A 24793-nucleotide genomic window follows, 5' to 3' on the forward strand; every position below is an offset into this window, starting at 1 on the left:
ATGTAGAAGTAACTACAAAATATTTCAGAATAGGTGATATAGGTGATAGTATTTTATATACACAATCTAGGGCTGCATCTGCTTAAATGAACAGAAAATGAAACAGAATGCATAAATATTGTTTTTTTCTTGCAGCAGAAGAAAGTTCTCCAGCTTAATTCGCCCTTAAACAGCAGAGTCTGTGGAGAAAAAGAAAATCCTGTTATTTTGAAGCTCACATGTAGGTTGAAATAGCTCTACAAGTAATGCAGGGTTTGTGGCCCATGGGATTGAGTATCAGTGAAACCCTGAGTCCCATAATCTGAGGCCCATAATCGCACATCATCCCTTTATTTTGAAGAATGGTTTTTAATAAGATTTTTAGAAACATGTGATTTCTAAAAACCTGTGGATTGTATTTAAAATATAGGGCATAATAATATTAGGTTATCATAAGGAGATTTTCAGGAGAGAGAAAGCAGGTAAATTAGCTGATAGTAGGACATTTGATAGACTGAAGATGGTAAATAGTAGGTGAATTGCTTTAAAGTGATAACCTTGGTGACCTTTTAGAGTTAATAATTATCTAAGTAGCAAATGTAAGACTAGGAAACAGCTTATTCCAATGGATAGTAGTTAGACATACAGACTTTGTGAGCTAGAAGATGGTAAGTGATCTAGCTTCTCAGTGAATTGAACAAGGAACCAGAGATGTTAATTAACTTGCCCAAGCAAGGTTGTTATGGTCCCAGTAGTGTAGCAATTGATTATTCTCATTCTTGTTAAATCTTTTATGCTTTTTAAAATTTTGGCTAGAGCCAGGAAGATGGCTTAATAGGCAAAAATGTTTGCTTTGCAGATGTGACCAGAGTTTGATCCCTGGAACTAGAGACCAGAAGGATCATTGGCATCCAAATGCAGATGTTATCACCGCTTACACAGCAGGCCCTATTTCTGAATTCTTTACCACTTTTACTTGCTGTAGCCAGAGGGAAGTCACACTTCCTCCCTCATATTCATGTCTCCATAATCAGAAAGGACTCACAACAATACCTCTGAAGCTTTTAAATTTAAACTTTCTGGTGGAATAATAACTGTTACCAAGATACAAGTGTATTTTGGAGGAGATTTCCATTAGGAATATGGGTAGCTCCTAATTGAATTACAAAAATTGAAGTCTTGATTAGTTAGAAAATCAATTATGAAATTGTAGAAGTTTAATAAAAACTACAACTAAATTGGTAACTAATCTAAACTAACCATTAAGCGATTTTCCTTTTTTTTTTTTATTAACAATTAATAAAAAAAGGCTGATAATTGAAAACCATGGCTGGGTAAAGATAGCATGGTTTAACTGGCAGTAATATCTCTTGAAAATTACTGTTATAACTTCTGAATATCAAATGTAACAGCATTACTAATTGCAGTAACCAGACTTATTACTTGAATACAGGTACAAATCCTTCATATATTTTGATAATGTTCACTTTTTTGCAGTTCTTGGTAACTAGCTTAATTTTTTATTCATATGTGGCTTTACGATTAAAGGACAATTGTGCTTTCTTTCTTAAGTGATTTGTATTCAGAGGTTTGTCCCATTTTTTAGAGAAGTATTACTTAGATGGCTGATCTGGTGATCACAAGCTCTTAGTGAGCATTGTTTCTCTGGGTGTATTGGGAAATTTGTGAAGGGCCGGACTTGAAGTTCTCTTAGTTTCTTTACTTGTGGACATCTTGTAGTCTTTGTAATGCTAATGTACTTTTACTAATCTGATTGGGTATAGTTTACAGTTTCTTTCACCCATTTCCCAACAGAACTTCCCTGTTTTTAGGTTCAACCCTAAAAACAGATTCAGAAGCCTTCTGAAGAAGTGATGCAAGGGAAATAAAGTATGGTGCACCTCTGAGGCATGGAGTCAGAGCAAGGACTAAGGATTACATATAAGTCATTCAATATGATAGTCATGAGTCATAACAGCAGTTATGAATATGCTTACAGAATACCCGGTTTTCTCACCATGTTTTGAAAGTTTAACTTTGTGAATAGAGTTTAGTAAACTTTAGACTGTACAAGATACATGATTATTAATTTGACTCAGTTTGGGTCATGTAGTCTACATATAATATTTAGGGTTAAAGAAGTAATAACCATGAAATATATTGTGGACAGTATACAACCTTCATGACTTTTTAAACAAAAGAGAATATTTTAATTTCCTTTGCAGACTTAGCAAGGTTTGAAAACATCATCTTTGGTAACACAAAGTATTAGTATACCTTGTATGTCAAACACTGTTTTATTTCTCCTAGGCTAAAAATAAGATAAAAATTTCTTAATATGGAAACATTTTTATTAAGGTAAGGAATAAATACAGTCCAGTCATTTTTCTCTAGTTTATCTAAAATAAAATTACATGTGACTGACATAGTGGGCAAGTTTCTTTGAAGGATTCTCCCCCTGAAATGGAGAGAATTTCACCCCACCCACTTAGTGACTAAACTCATTATTACGACTGCTTGCATTTTTCATTTTGGACATTTCTTTCTACTTCTTTTTAAAAACCATACTATGTATAAACAGGAACACAGTCCTTTCCTGTAGGTTTTGTAGTAATTATAATTATAGGCCTTAAACTTAGAAACAGAATCAAAAGAAAATGAATAATACTGAGAAATTCATAATTTCTTGTAAGCATATAATTTTAGTGCCATAGAATTGGTATTTCCTCTCAGATGTAGTATAAGTTCTTTTATTCTTGAGACAGGGTTTCAACATCTGAAAGTTTTCAGGATTATAAGATCCTAGAAGCATTCTAGTTCTTTTGAAAGTGCTGTTTTTAAAGTAGGGTATCTGTGTACAAAATGGTCATGTAGTAGCCCAAGAAATAATCTAATGGACCATTGAGATTCCTCACTACCAAGTACCTTAGACATTAGGGATGTAGAGTACAGATACTGCTATATCAGTGCCCTTGTAGGCAAACAGTAGCTATTATTTCTACTTCAATGGATGCTTACAACAGAGCTGGACACAAGCATCTTTTATTGAGAAAAGAAATGTTATCCAAGATGCTAGAGCTACTCTTTTGTCTGTGGAAAACTGCCTGATAAGCTTTAATTTTTGAGAAAAGAACTCACTGTTCTTTGCTGTGTGAACATAGTTTGTACATTTTGAGTTTGCATTTTGGGTCATTTATTTGTTGTGTATAGCTTACTTTCATAGGAATTTATACTTTCTTAATGAAAAGACTGCATATAGATTGCATTCACAATGTACATGTGTTTTAAAACATGTTGTATATTATAAATATATACAATTTTGTCAATAGTTTGTTAGTTTATCTTTTGTAGTTACTGTAGTTACTGTATAGACCTTTGCCTTTCAATGTACCTTCACATGAGAGTCTGAAAGATGTATGTAAAGTCTTCTTTATAGTCTCACTGAAGTGAATTGTCATGTTTTGGCTAAAAGGTTATCAACTTTAAATGTGACAATCTAGTTAAAGGTCATAGTTAATTGAAATGGAAAATGGCATTATTCAGTAAGTTTGATTACACGTGTGTGTGTGTCTATAAAAAGTTTGAAAGTATAAGACCCATGGGACCATACTTTTAGAAGTTTGCTAGCTAAATAATATGTGGTAAGGGGGCTCAGGGATGTAGATGGCCTAGTTGGTAAAGTGCTTGTCACTCAAGCATGAGGACATGATTTTGATCTCTAGAACCCACAAAGAGACAGGAGTATTGTATTTTTTTATCCCAGCACTGGGGAGGTGAAGATAGGCTTACCTTTGGGGTTCACTGGGTACACAGCCTAGCCTATTCATTGAGTTCCATGACAACGTGAGACTGTCTCAAAAGCATAGTGGGTGGTCCATAGGAATGGCACCCGAGGTTGAACTCTGACCTCCACATACATGGGTGCATGCATATGCACACACACCAATTATTTGGTAAAAACTACAGGAAGTCATTGTAGTAAGGTTCCTATACTAGTCCCTTACATACCCTGAAAAATAAAAATGGAGTCATTGGTGTAAAAGTTGTGTATCACCAAGGTGAAGCTTTCAGTTGATTTTTGACTTCCTGGGATATTAGGATTATAGCAACAACAGTAAAACCTCCCACATGGTCTTGTATCATTTGATATGGTAATAAAGTTCCTTCTTCCTTAATCTAAAAAAAAATCTGATATTAACCAGTTAATTTTCTATTTTAAACCTGACTCTACTTCATAAGGAAGGTGATTTTAAGTGGTCTACCTTTGGTTTCTTCTTTCTCTAGGCTTTTTGTCTATTTGTTTTGGTATATAAAACCAACTTTTTAAGCCAGACATGGTGGTGTATGCTTATAATCTTAGCATTTAGTAGATGGAAGCAGGAGGATCTTGAATGCAAAGCCTGCCTGGCTTACATAAGACTGCTTCAATGGGGTTGGGGGGGGGGAGAGGAGAAAGAGGGGGAAGGGAGGACAACCTCCCCCCCCCAGCAACTTCCAAATTCCTTGGAATTCTTGTTTGTCTTGTGGAATGAAGTGTTTGATTATAGAGTAGAAACTGAAGTCAATTAGGATCTATTCAACTGTATGTTGCAAGGCACTGGGGTCAATCTCTGTCACTGGAAAACAAAAACAGATTGCTAAACTAAATTGTTCTAATTTTGTCCTTTGACAGATTTGGTCACTGAGGAAGGGACCCAGAGATTCCTTGAACATCAAAAGCAAGGTACTATTGGCCTCATTGAGAGTTGAGAGCCTCTGTCTTTCTTATAGAGCCTGTAAAGGTTTCTAGATAAGCCCCTATTGATGATACTGTTCTTTTTGCCTTGAGCCTAACATCATTTTGGTTTGGGGGTACCACACTTAGTTTGCTTTGCGAGTGCCTTCTTGACTTGGTTTACAGTGGCAGTCACATCCATGGTAAAGACAAGTTTGTGGCCTTGCAGTATTCAATCTAGATTGTGCACATCTCACCAGTGCCAGCTCACCTGCTAGTTTAGCTACATCTGCATCCCTGAGCTGTAGTTTTAAAGGTAGTGTGCAATGAAGTCAGTACTATAGAGAAGGTGACACTTGCTGTCAGGATTTAAAGACTTAGTTCAATCATCGTCTTTTTTTTCCCCCCACATTGAACTGCAAAAAAACTTTAGCCAAGTTGGGTGAATGAAGGAATCCCATAGCCCCATAGCCACAGTCACAATTTGGTGGCATGATTCTAGCATTCAACAACCATTAGAATACTTGCCGTCCTGAGGTGGTGTTTATGTCTTGAGTTTGGGCTGTCTTCAAGTCTTGTAAATAGAAAGTTATACTGTGGTGATTTCAAGACTGTCAGTAAAGGTGAGAGCTTCTGCTTGGACATTAGAATCATGGTTGTGAGGACATTGACAGCTTTGTGAGCAATGAAACTAGACTAGCCTGAGGTTTTGTGCTAGAAAAGAATCCTGACCTCCTTGTTAGGAGAGGCATTGACACTTTTAAGTTCAAGAACCAGGGATGTTCACATGCAGTTGCTTTGTGGAACCTTTTCTAAATTCCTGACTTGAAGAAATTGTGAGGGAATTAAGTGGTTGCTGTAAATTACTTACTTAAATAGTAATATAAAACCAGTACATACTTTTTCTTAAACTGCTGCTGTGTACTGAGATTTGGTGACATACAGATATGTCACCAGAAGGTACATGTATCCCAATGATGTAATCTGTGTTCCTAACATTTACCCTTTTTTGATCTTTCAACGTTGATATATAAAACTTTTTTCTATTATTCTTTCCTGTGCTCATTTAAAAATCTCCAACTGTAAGAACTAAGAGTGTATTTTTGTAACTGCAGCTTTCTTTCTGTGTATTGGGAAGAGTCCATATTTATCATGACATGAAGCTTAGGTGGCATCATTAGAAGGCCTTTTGCTTAGGACCCTTAATTGTAATAACAATAATGATGTTTGGCTTTTTATCAGTTTCTTAGGCTGATGGTTACCAAGTTTTCACACAGTTGGCTCTTTATTTCAGTGGAAATTTATCAAGGTTCTTGAGGCTGGATGTGTGAAATAAGTGTGGGCAAACCTATGCCTGGCTTGATGCTATATAACTCTAGTCATTGACCTTGTTACATGGTGTTTTTCCTGGGTTAGTAGAGCATTCCTGGCTGTGCATTTTTTAAAGATAATTCTAAAAAATTTTTTAAATCTTTTTTTTTTTTTTTTTTTTAATGTTCATTGATGCTTTGCTTGCATGTATGTCTGTGTGAGGGTTCAGATCTCCTGGAACTGGAGTTACAGACAGCTGTGAGCTGTCATGTGGGTGCTGGGAATTGAACCTGGGTCCTTTGGAAAAACAGCTAGTGTTTGAACTGCTGAGCCCCCGACTGCATTTTTGAACTGTGGTGGTTTTTCTCCTTCATGCTTCCTTTTTCCGAATGCTTGTGAAATACAAGAAATTAGTGGCTTTCAGGTTTCTTTCTCTAGAGAGAGGGAGGGACAGAATGAGAAAGTGAGAAAGTATAAATAAGAACAGAAATATTTTCTTCTTTGTCCATTAGTTTACCCAACCTTCTCTTCTAGTGGGCTTTGACTAATGTGTCTGTATATTAAATACATAGAGGAGCCAGTTTTAAGGTTCTTTTTTTTAATTTCTATTGCAACATAGTCCTGCCACTTTGTTTATTCTCTGTATGTAGCTGCTTAGTCCGTGTTATATTACTGTAATGAAATATCTGAGATTGAATAATTTCATAAAGAGTTGGAGGCTCAAGGGACTACATCTAGTGATGTCTTCCTTGTTGGCAAAGTCCCAAGGATATTATATGACAAGAGACAGGAAATGCGTGTGTATCTGAATCCTCTGCCTCCCCCCCCCCCCATCCCCAGGAAGCCATCAATATTCAGTCAAAGAAAATATACTTGATGATATCATCACCACTCAAGACTCCACCTCTAAACATAATAGTTCAATTAGATTTCTACTCCCTTAATAATTAAACTACAACATGAGTTTTGGTAGGATGGCAAAGTTTCAAACACAGTAGTCACTTTTGTGCTTTAATACATGCTGCAATGTTGTTTCTGAGCAGTGGTTCACACAACTGACAATAACTACTCTTTAGCCCTTTATAGAAACCTTTGCTGACCCATGGTTTTGAACATTTTGGATTTCTTTCTCGTAGGAGATATTTGAAACTTTTTCATTTAGCTTTTTTTTTGTTTTGTTTTTAAGGACATTTTGTGTGTGTGTGTGTGTGTGTGTGTGTGTGTGTGTGTGTGTGTGTGTGTCTGTGTTGTGGGTATGTACACCTGAGTGCTAGTGCTTGCAGTGGCCGAAAGCATTTGATCCCCTGGAGCTGAGTTAAAGGGGGTTGTGAGCTGTCTATTGTGAGTGCTGGGAACCCATCTTGGGTTCTCTGCAAGAGCAGAATGTTCTCATAACTACTGAGCCATCTTTCCAGCTTTCATCTTCCTTTGTATGACATATGACTTAAGGAATGTTGAAAGATCATTTAGCTTAACCATCTGCCTGTATGCTACCGACAAAAAAATCTTCCAGCTGAGGTACAGAAAAATGAGATAAGCAAATTAAAGAATTAATCACAAACCAGCATTGCACATGCTAGGTTAAACACAAGAATTACACCTGGACAAAACAAAACAGCCCTACAGACTACAGCCAGGATATCTGAATCTTCTTCGAATCCCCCAAGACAGCACCCCTTACCAGCAGGAAATAGTTTGGAAAGAATGACGCTCAAATTCCCAAATATTGTGTATAAATGTTTGTTTTCATTTAATTGGACTTTGTTATATAAAATTAAATAAAATAAAAAAAAATGTCAAAAAAAAAAGAGAGAGAGAGAAAAAAAAAGAATTACACCTGATTGGGAGTTTTAAAATGAGAAATTTGGTGGTGCTGTCCTGTAACTCCAGTAATCCCAGCTGCTTGGGAGGTTGAGGCTTGAATATTACAGATTTAAAGCCTGTCTGGACTACTTAATAAGAACCTGTCTTTAAAAGAAAGAAAAGAACAAAAGAAAGGTAAAAAGAAGGTGTTAGACCTTAAATTAACCTATAAGTTTCACCTGCCTGAGGACCAGGTAACTTCCTGGGATTCTCAGAGTTGTAGTTCTTGGAAAATAACAACAAAACCACATGGGAAAGTACAGTGGCCTGTGAATTTTGTTCATAAAAGCTCTGAAAACACATGGCTTGACCACTCAGATGGAAAGTTTTCAGGAGTAGTCTTCCTTCTTGGTCATTATATAATGTTTTAATAAAAAAAAATTGCTTTAATTTGATCAAATAGTTAAACTGGGTTTTTTTTTCTGGAGAATCTCAGGATTAACATGAGGATATAGAACCCTTTCCTATGTATTCAAGGATTGTGTGTGTTCATGTACACACACACACACACACACACACACACACACACACACACACACACACTCTCTCTCTCTCTCTCTCTCTGAATGAGACAGAAACACAAAGAGACAGTGACAGTGAGTGCAGGAATACAGATGAAAGTAGAAATACTTTGTCCATTTGTTTACCCAACTGTCTCTACTAGTAGACTTTAATAATAAATATGTTTGTATATTAAATGCATAGAGGAGCAAGTTTTAACAGAAAAGTAAATAGAACTGACTTTGAGGTATAGCTGTGGGAGATGAACGTTGAGAGAAAGCAAGATTGAGTGGTTAAGCACCCCATATTGATCCTTTACCAGTTACTGTGTAAAATGTAGGTAGAGGTAGGCAGTCTATATTGACTGTAGTACTGTATTTGGTAGTGCTTTATGAATTTGGTAAACATCATGAAGAAAGTTCTCGGATTAGAAGTGGGTTCTGTCCCAACATCAATATCATTGCCCTGAGTGGGGTAGGTTTCATATTCAGAATTCAACCTTATTATCAATAGTTTATTAATAGTTTCATGTATAGTCATCTGCTTTTTTTTTGTTTGTTTGTTTTGTTTTTGAAACAGAGTTTCTCTGTATTGCTTTAGAGTCTGTTCAGGAACTAGCTCTTGTAGACCAGGCTGGCCTCTAAGTCACAGAGATCTGCCTGCCTGTGCCTCCTGAGTGTTAGATTAAAGGTGTGCACCCCCACCACCCAGCCAGTCATCTGCTTTTTAATTAAATGTTTTTTTCATCTAATAAAGAAATGGAACAAGTTTATTAGTAAAGATTACCAGAAAAAAAGATTATACTTTTTCATCACAGCACTTGATTATTTTTTCTTAAAACATAATTTTCTCAAAATATTTTTCAAAATTTCTATAAAGTTGAAATTGATTTTTAGTTGTTGTAGAACAAAAAATAAGTGTAAAGTAGAGAATTGAAGGAGAAAGTTATGATTTCTAATTTTTATGTTTTCATACTTTTCCCATACTTTATAAACATTTAAAAATTTCATAACCGGTGCATATAAAAAAAACATGAAAGGATAGTGAAAAGTTAATCCAATCAATCTCCTGCATCCCCACTCCAAAGTTACACATACTTTTCTTCAGAAGCAACCAGCATTACCAAATTTTTGGCTTTTCTGCCAGACACAATCCATAAGAATATATATTAAGAAGTTCCTTTTTCAGAAAAGTAGCATCACAGTATATTGCATTTTGGGTGTTTTATAGAATAAATACTGGGGAGAGGCAGGAGAGATGGCTCAACAGTTAAGAGCACTGGGTTGCTTTTCAGTGGACCTGGGTTTGATTCCTAGTACCCTCATGTCTGCTCAAGAGCATCTGTAACTTCAGTTTCAGGGGATCCAGCATCCTCTTCTTACCTCCCTAGACATTGCATGCAAATGTCCACAAGCATACATGTAGGCAAAATACTCACACATAAAATAACTTAAAATATTGTTAAATGTAATATTTTTGTTAGAATTTCATATATGAATACAGTCTATTTTGATCATATTCATCCAAGCTGCTTCTCCCTCTAACTGCTTCTAGATCTACCTCCAATCAATCCCCTTCCAAATTCATGTCCTCTTTTTTTTCTTCTTTCTAACATAATTGCAATTTAAGTTACTCATATACTCAATGGGTGTGGAGTGTGGTCTATCTACCAGGATCCACACCATTAAAAAAAACTGACTTTCTCTCCTTCAGAAGCCAATAGTTGTCAATCGCTCTTCAGCTAGAGTAGGGACCCCTCCATGCTTATTGTTGAGTGGCTTGATCTTTGCAGGTAGCAGTTGTGAATTTTTAAGCCCAGTAGTCCTGTCATGTCCAGAAGACACTGCTTTGTTCTAGTACTCCAGGAACTCTGGCTCTTCAACTTTTTTGTTTTTGTTTGTTTCTTTTTATTTTTATTTTTCTCCCAGCTCTTTTCTGAGCCTTGTGGAAAGGGGGTGTGATATAGATCTCATCTTGGGTTATTTAATCATGAATAATCATGAATGCTACTTTGTACCAATATATTCTCTGCTAAGACACCACATTCTTTAAATACAGAATATACCACCAGAGGAACATCCCAGGTTTTACCTGCTCTCTGTAAGTGGGCATTTGGTTTTCTGTTGCATTGGATGCAGCATTTTCACACTTGTGGAAAGAACTGGGGGATAATTTTTAGAAATAGAATTTCAAGGTCCAAAATAATGAGCATTTACATTCTTATAGGTACTGCCAAATTATACCCCCCATTAAGATTTTGTTCCTTTTGTACACTTTATCTAAAAAAAATATATATGTAGGTATATATCTTGTATTTGAAACACTGTCTCATGTCACTTTGAGTATATGATGTCAATGACTATGTTTTTACAAGAAGAGTGGGAATGAAAGAAGGAATGTTTTCATACTTCAGCTTCTTTTCATTAAAGCAGACCATTGTAAACTATTAAATAGCCTTGGTACTTGGTACAGTCTCTAAAAGCTAGTAGACATGGCTCAATTCAGAAAGAGGCCCCAGGATCACTTAGGAGCTTTCAGAAACATAGATGAATTGAATTAGAATCAACATTTTAACAGACCCCCAGGCAATTTGTGTATATTTTAATGTTTGAGAAGTGCTAGTGGAGGGCTCACCTATGACTTCCAAGGAGGGCATATGAATAATGTATCTACAGAAGGGTAGACATGGAATGGTGTCCTGAACTTGGTTCTAAATTGGACTGGTGTGTGGAGGAACTGCTGTAGAAATCTATGTGACCTTACCACCGGAGTATTTCATTTTGAGGGTTTGTTTTGTTTTTTGTTTTTATCTGGAATATTAGGGACTAACTAGTATTTTCCATTAGAGACTAGCATTTTAATATTAAGTTCTGGGAAGAGAATAGTTTAAGAGCCAGGCACATTATGAGGTTGTCATTGTTTGAGTCAAGAAACTTTAAGGGGCAGTAAGAAATCAGAATGCATTCCCAGGACAGGAGCACAAACTTAATGCTTTGGTATAGGCTGAAGGCCCTAAACATTTTCTATACAAGGACAAATAGAATATTTTAGGCTTTGGGACTATATAGTTCTTGTTTTAGTGAAATGCAATTAGGTTGAAATTCTAGGTCGTTTGTATTACTCCAATAAAATTTATATGTAAAACCAGAGAGTAGCAGAGATTTGGACTTAGGGTGGTAGTTTATTGCTCTGTCTAGTGTCTGGAGAATTGGGAATGAACTAGAGTTCTGTGGGTGGGTGGACACCTTAACAGTTGACAAACTAAGTAACAGATTTTATATGTAAGGTTTTGGGCTCTTTATGAAATCAGGCCATGTAAAGCTGTACTTGTCTTTCTTCTTAGCATAGTGCCTAAGTGGCACCCAGCCTTCAGACTGAAGTTCTGGAGTTCCTGAGCGGGGCACAGGTACTGTGTTTGAAGTTAACATGCTATAAATACTGTTATTTCAAAAGAGGTCTAGACCAGTGGTTCTCAGCCTTCTTAATGCTGCGACCCTTTAATACAGTTCCTCATGTTGTGGTGACCCCAACCATAAAATTATTTTCATTGCTACTTCATAATGGTAATTTTTCTGCTGTTAGGAATCATAATATAAATATCTGATATACAGGATATCTGATTTCAGTCCCTGTGAAATGGTCATTCAACCCCCTAAGGGTTCACAACCCACAGGTTGAGTAACCACTGTTCTAGATAGTCTTGGGCCATTTACATTAGAATCAAGTCAGATTTGGAGGGTGTCCTGTAGGACCACTTAGGAGTGATGGTATAGCTTAAGGAATGACATAGGGGAAACAATCTAAAAACAAACCTTTAAGTCTAAGCAGAAGTTTACAAGTACAGCTTTATCATTGAGTAATCATGATACTACTTTTTGATTACTACACTTCCTTGGCTGAAGTGTAGCCAAGAAAGTGGAAAGAATTCGATCCCCACAGGCCTGCTTTGTGTCCCTTCCTTCGTCCTGAAGTAAACACTATCTTGACTTCTGGGATGTGGGTGTCTGTGTGTATGTTGGTATATGTTTACTTTATATAAAGAATCACACAGACTATTTTTTTTTTCATCTGTATTTTTTGGCTAATACTTGAGAGCTTTTTATCTACATTGTTATATAGTGTGTGTGTGTGTGTGTGTGTGTGTGTGTGTGTGTGTATGCATATATAATAGAATATATAATGTTGCTGTAATTATATTTTACTACCAATGGGTATTGAGGCTTTTTAAAGATAATATTTATTGTTCAAGTCTTAGTGCCCACATGTGTTTACAAATGTTCCTAAATTCTGCCAGAAAGCTTTCCAAAGTAATCATACTCAGTTTTACTGTTTAAGTACTATTATGGTTTATCTCCATTTCTGTATTTAAAAGTTTTTGGAATAGCTTGAAGAGGCTACATGTATGTATTGTATCCACTAGAGCAGTCTTGAGTGTAGGACCAGAGCTCTTAAGAGTGTTTGAGGGCTTGTTAATTATTGTCAGCCGGTAAGTGAGTAGTTCTGGTTTGTATCTTTGAACTTTCAGATACTTGATATAAGTTTAGTTTTGCTAAAAATCATTAATTTCTTTTCCCAAAGTAAAAAGTAAGTATATGTGCATGTGTGGATTGCAATATTTAGCCAATAAATAAGTAGCTTTTAGTCCTTAGTAGTAATCTTTTTTCCCAAGACTTAACAATTACACTACAGATTTAGCAATTATTTAAAAACTTGTTTATTAGTTCAAAAGTATGTAATATGGGTGTTCAGTCTTGCCTGTTAGCACCAAATGGCTTAATTTGCTTGAAAATTTTTCATATATTTTCAGTTATTTTGCCAGAAGTTTCTATTCACTGAATTCTGACAAACAGAATCCTGTTGACCATGCCAGTTGCTGTGAATGAGCTATGAGAGTAACACAAACTGTGGCTTGTGTCTTTCCATTTTGTCAGAAATATGTTGAATGTGAAATTTGCAAGCCATGTAAATTTTGTCAGCTTTTTCAATATTCCTAGTTCACTTGAAATTTTGACTCTTGTAAGTTGTTAAATTATTTGTTACACTTGGATGTTAATAGTACAACACTAAAATTGCACATTACACTTTAAGTAATATTTAGATTACAGACTGTAAAAGGTAAAAGAATATAAAGGAGCTAATATAAAGGAGTATGGACTATATTCAGGTTGCCAGTATTTGGCCCACAAACCAGTTGATATAAAGGTGAAAGTCTGAATAGTCAATGTGGGCATTGTTAATGACTGAAGGATTGTGCTGAGCTGAGTACAAGGACAGATAGGAGTTTTTGCCTGGTGATCTGGGAAGAGGCTGGAGGGAAACTTGATTAGACCTTGAGAAAGTGATGGCTTGCTATTCAGTCTGTGTCTCTTGTTTTTGCTTTGATTCATTTCTGTTCAACATTTTCTGGTTATTTACTTGCACAGAGAAATTGTTTTTTCACTGTCTTGCTCTAGTGTGTCTTGGTAAGTTTAATGCTCCTGATATATAGTAGTGGTTGTTTATATAAATAATGTACTGGGTTATTCACCTTTACATTGGTATCTAAATGGAGAACCTTGGGACAAGGTACACCAAGAAGCTGTGGCTATACAGTTTATTCATAACAGTAACTTGCTGTTTTTCAAAGGCATTTAAGTCCAACTCAGTTTCAAAATTTAGTGGTACACATGGGAGTTCCTTGATAACATGTAAAAATGTGTTTGAATTTTTTACACTTGAGCAAGATCTCAGAACTTCTTGTACCTTGATCTGTTTTCCTCCATTGTCCTGGGGGTTTTGTTGCTAGTATTCCAATGAATGAGTTTATCTGGGTAAAGTCTTTAAATAGGTCATGTTTGTGGGACAGGAAAGCAAATCTACTGATGATAGGTATATGCTTACTTCTTGACCAAGTATTTTCATTAAAATTGATTGTGACAGTAATTAAATCCAGTTGGTGATTTTTCAACTCCAGTTCTAAGTTTGATGATAGATTTCTTTGTATTTTTCTCCCTTTGAAAATGGCACTTAGGGAGATCTTGGTAAAGTGAAATTGCCTGAACCAATTAACAGATTTTTTTTTTTGCAGTTGCTGTTTGATCTGTCAGCTTTGTATGTGGATGCGTGTGGACCAAACTGAAGTTTTAAAGGATTCTTCATATAGAATTCACTGTATTCCACACCCATCTCTGTAGAAAGCAGGTTCTTGTCTATTGCATGCACTTAGTAAACAGTGGGGTGCCCTGATGTGAAGAAGGATGTTTTTCCTTCAGTAGTTGAGTTGTGTACCTTAGAACTGAATAAGGTCTTTAAGATAATACACTCCAGCCCTTCCATTTCCTCTGAACTTCTGGTGTTGTGTGCTCAGTTTTTTCATTTCCATGATTGATGCATTTATCTATCTGAAAGGAACATAGAAATTTTTTATGCTTTCTGTAATTGTGGGGTTAGTTAAAACACATTGGCTCAGAGTTTATTCTGCCCATACATGTGTGCTTAGTGAACTTAGCAAACCAACCGACCAACAAACCAACAAAGAAAAACTTACTGGAAACTTATGGAAAATAATATCTGAAGGTATTATTCAGTTTAGGACAACAGCCCATTGGTTAGTGCCATCCACATTCAAGGTGGTTTCTCTTTTTCTGCTTAAAACTCTCAGAAATATCCTACAGTCTCACTTGGATGAGTACCTCTATAATGCCTTTTTTTTTTTTTTTTTTTTTTTTTGTAATCCAGTCAAGTTGAAAATTGAAATTAACCATCACAATATTGTATTGAAAGTTTTAATTTAATCCAGTGCATCACAGGGCAAGAGGATTTCTGTTTCTTAGCAAACAACAACAACAACAACAAAACAAAACAAAAGAAAAAAAAACTGCTTGTTTTTTAAGTGGTAGATTTTTGTGCTTTTGTACTTATTGGAAAACCCTAAGAGTTTAAAAAGTTAAAAACGAGAGAAAGAACCTTAATTTTAATCACTTAACCAAGTTGATATCCTAGTCATTTTCTAATTCCTCATTTGTGTTCACTTTAGTCTCTGTTTGCCCATAAATAAGACCTGCATGTTCTTCTACAAATAAAAACAGGTTCAAATTAGTAGTAGCTTTAGCTTAAATGGCAGAGTCTGGATTTGAATTATTAGTTAAGGATGTGTCTTAAATAGCTTTGTGGTGTATTTATCTTAATGCAATTTTAAGTTTTTGTAAGCAGCTAATGGAAAAACACTTTTGGCAAGTGAATTCCTTGAAAACAATGGCAGTACTTGGTACTCAGTCCTTTGTTAGACTTTTAACTTGTTTTTACCAAATTTTTGAATCAGAGACTACAGTGTTACTTGCAGAAACTTGTAGTTGCTAGGCGTCTTCACCCTTTCCAAGAGAGAGTGGTGATCCTGTGTCACTGTCAGGAATGCAGTGCTGTAGCTGTTTGCTCACAGATGATAAGAGCTTGTTAAACTCATTCATCAATTAATTCTAGGTTGGTTATTTATTGCATTTTCTACCTTTATCTGAATTGCTGATTTCCAAACATGGTATATCTTTGTTCCTTTTTAGTAGTAATTATTTTGTAGATGCAATATTTTTAAACCTTTATTAAATTTGTTCTTTGATAACTTCATATACATAGAAAGGGCAGTCTGATTAAATTTCTTATCTCTTTTCTACCCCTATGAATTCCTTTTTTTTTTTTTAAAGGTCCATAGAGTTATAACTAGTATTATCTGTGAGGATGGATATGGCCCTATCCATCAGCATTTGATGGGTTTCTTCATGGGGTACACAACTGAAAACAGTATGGCCTATGATTGACTGTTGATAGACCCCGTCTTGTTTAGACCTATTGCAGGTAGCCCATAGCTGTTGTGATATGATGACTACATTGTTTATACCATGCCTAGAAGACAGCATTTCAGCAATCCTTCTTCCTGTCTTCCAGTTCGTCATTCTTTTTGCCCTTTTCCCTTGAAATTTCCTAAGTCTTAGAAGGAGTGGTATAAATGTCCTGATCACTTAGCCGACAGTATTCTCAGCCATTGGTCTCTGCATTCACTACTGTACAGTGCAAAGAGAAGTTTCTCTGAATCTTAGTATAAATGTAGATATTTAGAGAATAGGTTGGTGCTGTAGTAATTTACCCAAACAACAACAGTAAGTTTCCCCTTTAGGGTCTATGACCTCTATAGCCATGGGGTTTAGGATTAGGCTACAGTACCAGGTACGGATTCTCTGTTCTAGAGCAGGCCTCAAATACAGTAAGAGGGCAGTTGGTTACTTCCATAACATTCATGCACCATTGTATGGGTGGGAACATCTTGCCTGGCAGGTTGGTATTGCAGATTGTAGGGTTCATGGCTGAGTAAGACCGTTGATACCTTTACTACTCTAGCAGATTGCATTGTACCTTCAGGTACAATGAAAGCCTGCTAGCAGGGATGGATGAAGCTTCTAACCTGTTCTCAGCTTGATTCTCTGTGCCTTGTAACCATGGTATATGGTGTCTTCAGCAATAGGGTCTTATTAAGAAGTTCTGGTGGACAACCAACAAGAGTGGCATACAGCCTGTATTGTTTGGGAGGCCTCCTTGACCAGTACTTCATTGGGATTTTTATTAAGTTACCTTTGGCTTTCAGGGTCATCATTATACAGATGCAATATTCTTATTGGTTTGGAGGATATTTACAAATGGCTTGAGGGTATTTATAAGACTTTAATGTCTTCTTGATGTATTCATTATCTTACTTAGTAATTGGGTTGTGAAGGACTAGGCAGTTGGTTTTGGTAGTTGCTTTTGATCTTGATTTTGATTTTGGAGATATTTCCCGAGAATTTTTCCTGAGATGGGATTGCTGGTTGAGAGTTTCCTGGAATATACTCTCAGGGCCAGGAGCAGATAGGTAGACTAATGCCTTAAAATCTGCTTTGGAGGCAAAATGCTCCATAGACTTTGTTTGTTTGCTTTTCTATTGGTTGCTTTTGTTTCTTTCTGCAGACCCTGCTTTCCCCACCTCCTTAAGGGTGTTTGGTATACCCTAGAACCTAGCCTGTTTGTTTCAGTTAAGTCCCAAGTACCAGCTGCATGCTTTCCTCAAGTACTTACAAATATGAAGGCTGGAGCCAATATGTATTCAGGAAATGAGACTTTCAGGAGTGATTCTTATGTTCTTTGTGCATGTTTTCTGATTACCTTGATGACTGCATAGTCTAATCCAGCTTCTTGATCCTGAGTTTGATGTTTTCTCCTGTGTTTCAGTGGGGGAGATAAATGTTAAATAGAGCTCTGACCTCCTTACTTTTCTTTTTCTGCTGTGGCCTCTCTGTTGGTTCATTCTCATCTGTTCTTCTAGAAGTTATTTTTGCTTTATCACTCTTCCCCCCCTTTTTTTTTTCTGCTGATACATGAAGGTTTTTGTTTCTAAATTTTAAAAAATGTTTTTAATTGAAATAGAATGACACCACTTTCCTCTCCATTTCCTTCCTCCAGCCTCTCCTAACTATCCTTTCTCGAATTTCTCCCATTCCCCACAACTCTCAACTTGATAGTCTCTTTTTCTTTGAATGTATTTGTTACACACATTCATATATGTATGTATGTGTATGCAAAAATAAATGTAACATGTTGAGTTCATTTTTGCTGTTTCTGTATGTATGGTTTCAAGGCTGAGCAGTCTGCATTGGACATCCAATAAGGGAGAGACTAATTCTCTTTATCCCAGCTTTCAGGTAGTTCTTTGTCTAGGGGTGAGATCTCTAAAATTTCCCCTTCCCACATTAACTTGTCCATTGATACACCTATTGTTTTGTTCTTGTTTACGTAACCATTTCTGGGAGAGACTATTTCATGGCTGATTTACTGGTATTCTGGTTCTTAAAATCTTTCCATTACCTTTCAGTGATGTTCCCTGAGCCATAGATATAGAAGTTGTGATATAAATCTTTCTGTTGGGCTTGGCTCCCCATGATTTGCTCCCTGTATTGTCTATAGTTGTTTTCTGTGATGCTCTCCATTTTCTGTAAAGAGAAGCTTTTTTGAGGAGTAGTTGCCACACTTGTTTAGGAATGGTGGCTCACACCTCCACATTTTTACAAAACACTTAATAAGGTATGAGACCCTTGAACATAAGCACATCTATTAGAGTTTTCAGTTTAAATGAGACCTAAGTAGTATTGAAGCTTTTTTTCCGCCGATTGCATTGCATAACCTCAGGCTCTGAATAGCATAGAGCTTGGATTTCAATATAGTGTAGTTGCTTATAATGTATTTTGTAAAGCTTCCTGTACTCACCCCATTCATCCTCTGCCCATTTTCTTGTGTATTTTTTCACTTCCTCTTTTTTATTTTTATTTGTTGTCATGAATGTTTAGAAGGAAAGAACTTCATTCTGTTTAAGTGGTTGATGACAGGTGACTGTGATACCTGGTAGTGTTATTCAAGCTGAGTATTTTGAGTCTGCTGACCTCCATTCATTGTTATAAATTTCTTTGAGAAGAGAGAACCATAATTCAGTCGTATTCAGTGTTTAACAGAATATTTGTGTTCATAATGTAATGCTTTAGAGATCTTTTAAATATACAAATGTACTAAAGAAACTTGGGGACTGAAAAGGTGAGTGACTGACTTGTCTGAGATGATCCAGGAAAGAACAAGGTCTTGAGGAGCTGCAGTCCATTCTTGTTTCCACTGTACTATAATGAACCAAAAGAGTCTTCTCTTGTCAATATTCAACTTTGATTTTTGCCAGTCTTTTAAAATATTCATGTGGAAACCAAGAGGTTTTTAATAAGATCGAGCATACATTCATAAACTAATGTGTGTGTTGTCATATCTCTCTCATAGTCAAAATGGTTTCAATCCCAGAATACTATGAAGGCAAGAATATCCTCCTCACAGGAGCTACTGGTTTCTTAGGGAAGGTGCTTCTGGAAAAGTTGCTGAGATCCTGTCCTAAGGTGAATTCAGTCTACGTTTTGGTGAGGCAGAAAGCTGGACAAACACCGCAAGAGCGCGTGGAAGAAATCCTTAGTAGCAAGGTAAGTGTGGAAGATGATCATATACAAAAGTATATGCTTGTGTGGGAATTTTGTGAAGCATCATTAGCTTAGAATATTGTTTCAGTACCCACCCCCCAAAAAAAGACCTGGGGAAATTTGCTAAGTTCCTGCAGTATGACAATGAAGTAGAATCAAGAAAAGAAAAACAGCTTTCTTTTATGCTACACCGAATTTTTTAATCAGGTTTAAATTACTGTTATTGATATTCCAAGTATGCTTTCAGAGTAGTTGAAATGGGTTATTTATAATTATCAGATAGTTTAGCTTTCAGATAACAATATTAGTTTCTGAAGTACTTACCATCCTTAGAGACTATGTTTTAATGTACTTTATAACTATTAGAATTAGTCCTCATAATAGTGATGGGTAGCAGGACCGCATTTCTCATTTGATAGATGACAGAGGGATCACATAAAGTATTAGCCATTTTGAACCTTTAGAAAAATGTTACTGACAAAGTTACTGGAAATTAGCAGAAAGTAAAATTATTTCAGAATCATAATAAGCTAGTGAATTCTCTCAAAAGGAATAAATTTATATGACATTTGATAGTAAATTTTAATTTTCACAATCCATTTCAATAGCTATAAGGAATTTGACTGCAGGCATACAGGCATAGTTCAGAAAGGATTTTTTTTTAACTTAATTTTGGAATGAGAATGATACTTGTCTGTGTACTTAAATTCTGGAATTTTTTTTTTTTTTTTTTTTTTCTCCCTGAGATAGGGTCTTTCTGTGTAGTCCTGTCTTGGAATTCACAGAGATCTGCCCGCTTCATGTACTTAAATTCTAATAGGCTTATTTAAATCTAGCAAACCCTTCCACTACTCCTAGTCAGATTTTTCACTGTGAATGACCGTCATAGGAGTTTATGATAGTTCTTTGATAGGAACATATTGTCCTGTCATAACATTTCTGAGACCACGCATCAGATAAATTATGTTACCTTTTATTTTAAGCCCTGAGATGTAAGTTCCTTTCTCAGAAGTTTAGAAACTATCTTTATATTTTTCAGTAGTTTCCCTTAACTGTTATCTCTCCTTTTGATTCTTTACATCCTTTAAGACCCATGAGAAAGGAGTCATTAAGAGGCTAGGAGACTACTAGGCTTGCTGAATAAAAACGCCTGATGTGTATTTTGTTGATTTCTTTGCCCTTTGCTTATTAATATTGTCATTTTAATATGAAGTGCTTGTGACTACTATGTTTAGACCCTGACCTGGTACTCCTTCCTAGTAAGAGATTCTCTTTCAGTTTTAAGAAGAGAAAACAAAAGAGAGTATATAGGTATCAAGAGGAGATTAGAACAAATATTATTGAAGTTGATGCCATGTTTGAAACAGTGAAATGTAACATTTTTGAGCATCTGTGAGGTATTTTTAGGGTAGTATTTGTAAAATTTCTTAATTTGTAATGGAAAGAAATATTTTGTGTTGAAATTTCATTGAACTGTTATGATTTAACCTATACATAAAATGTTTTATTCCCAAATAGTTAAAAAGGAAACCTGAAATATGTTATTTTTCTTTCTTGTGCTTCTAATTCCCACCTAGAATATATCCCACTTTAAATACTGTTCCCAGATGTATAGCATTATTAGTACATAAATATAAATGAATGGTTTTGTATCAAGAAGCCATTCCTGTGTACTTGAAATTAGTAGGAAGTTTTGTTTTGTTCCTTTTTGGTTTTTCGAAACATGGTTTTACTGTGTAGCCCTGGCTGTCTTGGAACTCACCCTTTAGATCAGGCTGGCTTGAACTCACAGAGATCCATCTGCCTCTTCCTCCTGAGTGCTGGGATTAAAGGTATGCACCACTATCACCCATTTTAGAAGGAAGTTTTAAAGCACAGTATGATTTTGATTCAGAATTAAAGAGCATAGGTAGGATACACACACCCACACCCACACACACACACACACACACACACACACCCCCACACACCCACACACACACACCCACCCACCCACCCCAAAGGGGGCCTATTAATTAACTTATAGAAGCATTTTCACTCTTAGCATAATTAACATTTTGGGCTGGAGAGTATTATGTTACAAACTACTGGTATATGATTGGGTAATCAATAGCATTCCTGGCCTTTGTAAATTAGGACCCAGTTGTGACAAGTATTTCCAGATGTCAACATATGTTTCCTGAGGACCAAAATTACCTCAGCTTGAGAACCGCTGATTTATGAGAATGTCTCAAGGAAAGGAAACTTAATTGGATAGTGGGGATTCAATTAAAATGTTGTTCATTTTATATGAATATATATACATATTATATACAAATTATATATGTATTATATATGAATATAAATATGTAACTCAGCAATAGAAAACATGCCTAGACTATGTGAAGAGGCCCTGAGTTCCATCTTTAGCACCTTCCCCAAGAAAAAAGTGAAATAGCTGATCATAAAGTAATTTTTAGAACATTCATAGTGTATCAATATAATTAAAGTAGGAGGTAATGGGAGTAGTGGTGGGTTTCAGTAACTAGAGAAGATGGTATTGAAAAAGATGATGGCTGATAAAGGGAAGATTTAACCATTAAAGCATCATGAACATGTCCTAGGTGTGGATTGAGGTGTTAATAAGTACTTGTGGCCCTTCCTTAGGTTCCTCTTTCTCTGCTTGCCTCTTAAATGTCGATATTTTTAAGATACCTGTTGTAGGCCTTGATCTGGTTTTATTAGTTTCCATGAAGTAGTTTCACAGCACTGTCTGTTTTGTGAATTGAATGGTTGTCCTTTAAATTAAATTTAGAAGTAGTTTGTATAGTTTGGATTTGGGGTGCTCATTGCTGTCTGGATGATCTCCACTCTCAGGGCTGGCCTCCTTCATTTATTAACTGTATGTGGTTAGTATAATCTGTATTGGTTCTATTTCTCCCTTTCTGAACTCCAGACCCACAAAACTAAACTTTTTAGGCCTATCTTCTAGGATATAATGAAAGTGATGTGTACTCAACATTCCAAAGACTGGTTTTGAAAATCTTCAAAATTCTTTATTTATAGAGTTTCTAATCTAATGACTTTATTTACTTAACAGATATTTGAGACTGTATCTTGTCAAGTACTCTATCTAGGGTCTGTATACTGTGCAGAGTAGCTGCAGTTTTTGACCTCCTAAAGTAACATCTATCTACTCCACCAAAACAAAAACAAACAAACAAACAAACAAACAAAAAACCAAACAAAAACCCAAGCAAACAAAACCAGGAGTAGCTGAGTCCAGTTTCTAAAATGTATTTTTTTTTTTTTTTCATCCTGTGGAGGGAACATTATTGTGCTTTGAATTTTGTCCCTATCACTTACTCATGTGCCCACTTGTTCTGTTGATCCTTTAGGTCTCTGATTCAATGTCATTTCCTCCAAGAACTTTCTGTAACTCTTAACTGGATACCACACCCTCTTCTGGCCTCTGTGGGCACTGCACTCAGGTGTATAGACACACATATAATTCAGCAGTTTTAAAATCAAGCAATTAACTGGCAGTGTTGGAGGGTGAGACTATCATTGTCCAGATGTTTGTTATTTCTTAAGCCTGTTCTGAGGCTTAAATTAATGAACAGTTAATGTTTATGCTGCTGATTGCCATCTCTATTTTCTTGAAGCACTGCTTGACTTCTGAGTCTTGACTCTTTATCTGTAAGATGAGCAATCTTCTGTAGCCCATGAAATTTAAAATTTTAAAATAGCTGCCGTTGGGGGGTAAGGGCTTATAATAGGTGTGAAAAGTGGAAAACACTACCCTTGAATAAATATCTTCCCATTTGATAGCTTTTTGACAGGTTAAGAGATGAAAATCCAGATTTTAGAGAGAAAATTATAGCAATCAACAGTGAACTCACCCAACCTAAACTTGCTCTCAGTGAAGAAGATAAGGAGCTCATTATAGATTCTACCAATATCATATTCCACTGTGCAGCTACTGTAAGATTTAATGAAAATTTAAGGTAAGTGCAGATACTTACTAACCTTTAAATTTCATATGTTACAGATGTAATTTTAGTCTGTTTTGAAAATGATATGAAACTGTCATATGTTAATATTCACTTTCAGTGTCCTATGGAAGTTAGTAAAATTCTTTTTTTTTTTTAAATAATCATTTTGAAAAGAGTATATGCTGATTAGAAAACCTTGCCATGACTTTATAAAATAGGACAGAAGCAAGCAATGGACTAGAAGAAAGCAGAGTGTACTTGGGTAAGAAGCAGGAATAGTTACTCAGCTATGTTGTTACCTTTTCCTAAAGTGTTGTCAGAATACTCTACTCTAGCAGCTGTTTCTTTGCACTCTTCATGTATTCCAGAACAGTAATCAAAATTAAGCTCACGTTTTGCATACTAAGATAGAAATGATTTCCTGTTATAGCCACTTTGTTTATATTTCAAAAAGTCTGCTTTGGAGGTATTGTTAAGAGACAAGTTAATATTAGAAATAAAGTTTAATTTAAAACCCAATTTGAATTTCAGGATACATTCTCCTTCTAGAAACAAAACAAAACAAAAAACAAACAAACAAAAAAAACCCCAATATTTTAAGTGATCAGTATTTTAAAAATAAATGAAGGGCCTGAGAGATGTCTCAGTGGTAAGAGTACTGGCTGCTTTTCCTGAGGACCTGGGTTGAATTCCAGCACCCAAATGATGGCTCACAACCATCTGTACTTCATTACAGGGGATTGGCTGCCCTCTTCTGGCCTCCATCGACACTGGGCACATATGAAGTGCACAGATATATATGTAGGCAAAACATCCATACACATGAACTAAAAATAAATCTTTTTGAAAAGTAAATGGATATATATTTCAAACAATGGCATTTAATTAATAACACTTATTTTTATGGTGTGTTTAAAAGTGAAATTTTATGTTGATTTTTGTTATACTAGTTAAATGTTAAAGCGTTTGTTTTTATGCTTCGGAACTATTTGTGAAGCCCTTCTCTTTAAAATGTTCAAAAGGTTTGGCTCTGACTGCAAATGGCTTTGGCAATAAACCCCATAGTTTTTGAACATAGAAGTGCATCTCTTAAAAATGATTACATTGTATGAGAGCACAATACCAAATGTTTGGATATATGAAGGTACTATCACTGTCTTTTATAGTTCTTGGATTGTACTTTACAGTCTTCAAAACATTGCTCAGTTTTCAGTTCCTCTGTCCTAATTTTACTCAGCTTGTCCTAGGCAAATCCATTTTATTCCTGAGGCAGTATAAAGAAAGGGGAGGAAGTTTTGGAGTTATACACCTTAATTCTAGTCTTGACCTCACAGTTTATTAACCTTCTTGAATTTGAGTTTACTTATCTATAAATTGGCATTTCTCAGAAGATTTTTCCTTCCCTTCATTTTAGCTCTTTTTTTTTTTTTTAACCACACAGTATC

General features: G+C 35.7%; 1 protein-coding gene across 3 annotated transcripts in view; it reads left to right on the forward strand.

The window, feature by feature from the left end:
- Far1 (fatty acyl-CoA reductase 1) overlaps positions 1 to 24793 on the forward strand; it is a 59932-nt gene that overhangs the window by 6425 nt on the left and 28714 nt on the right. For 2 of the 3 annotated variants that reach the window (XM_051192722.1, XM_051192723.1), the window contains exons 2-3: positions 19184 to 19377; positions 23185 to 23360. In XM_051192722.1, coding sequence (XP_051048679.1) covers positions 19189 to 19377; positions 23185 to 23360 — 365 coding nt within the window. In that variant the 5' untranslated portion in view covers positions 19184 to 19188. Of the gene's footprint in view, positions 1 to 4651; positions 4703 to 19183; positions 19378 to 23184; positions 23361 to 24793 lie in introns of all 3 variants that reach the window. The other variant, XM_051192724.1, reaches the window with a different exon arrangement.

The sequence above is a fragment of the Phodopus roborovskii genome, unplaced genomic scaffold (assembly GCF_943737965.1).
Source record: "Phodopus roborovskii unplaced genomic scaffold, PHOROB, whole genome shotgun sequence".
NCBI classification, from domain to species: Eukaryota; Metazoa; Chordata; class Mammalia; order Rodentia; family Cricetidae; genus Phodopus; species Phodopus roborovskii.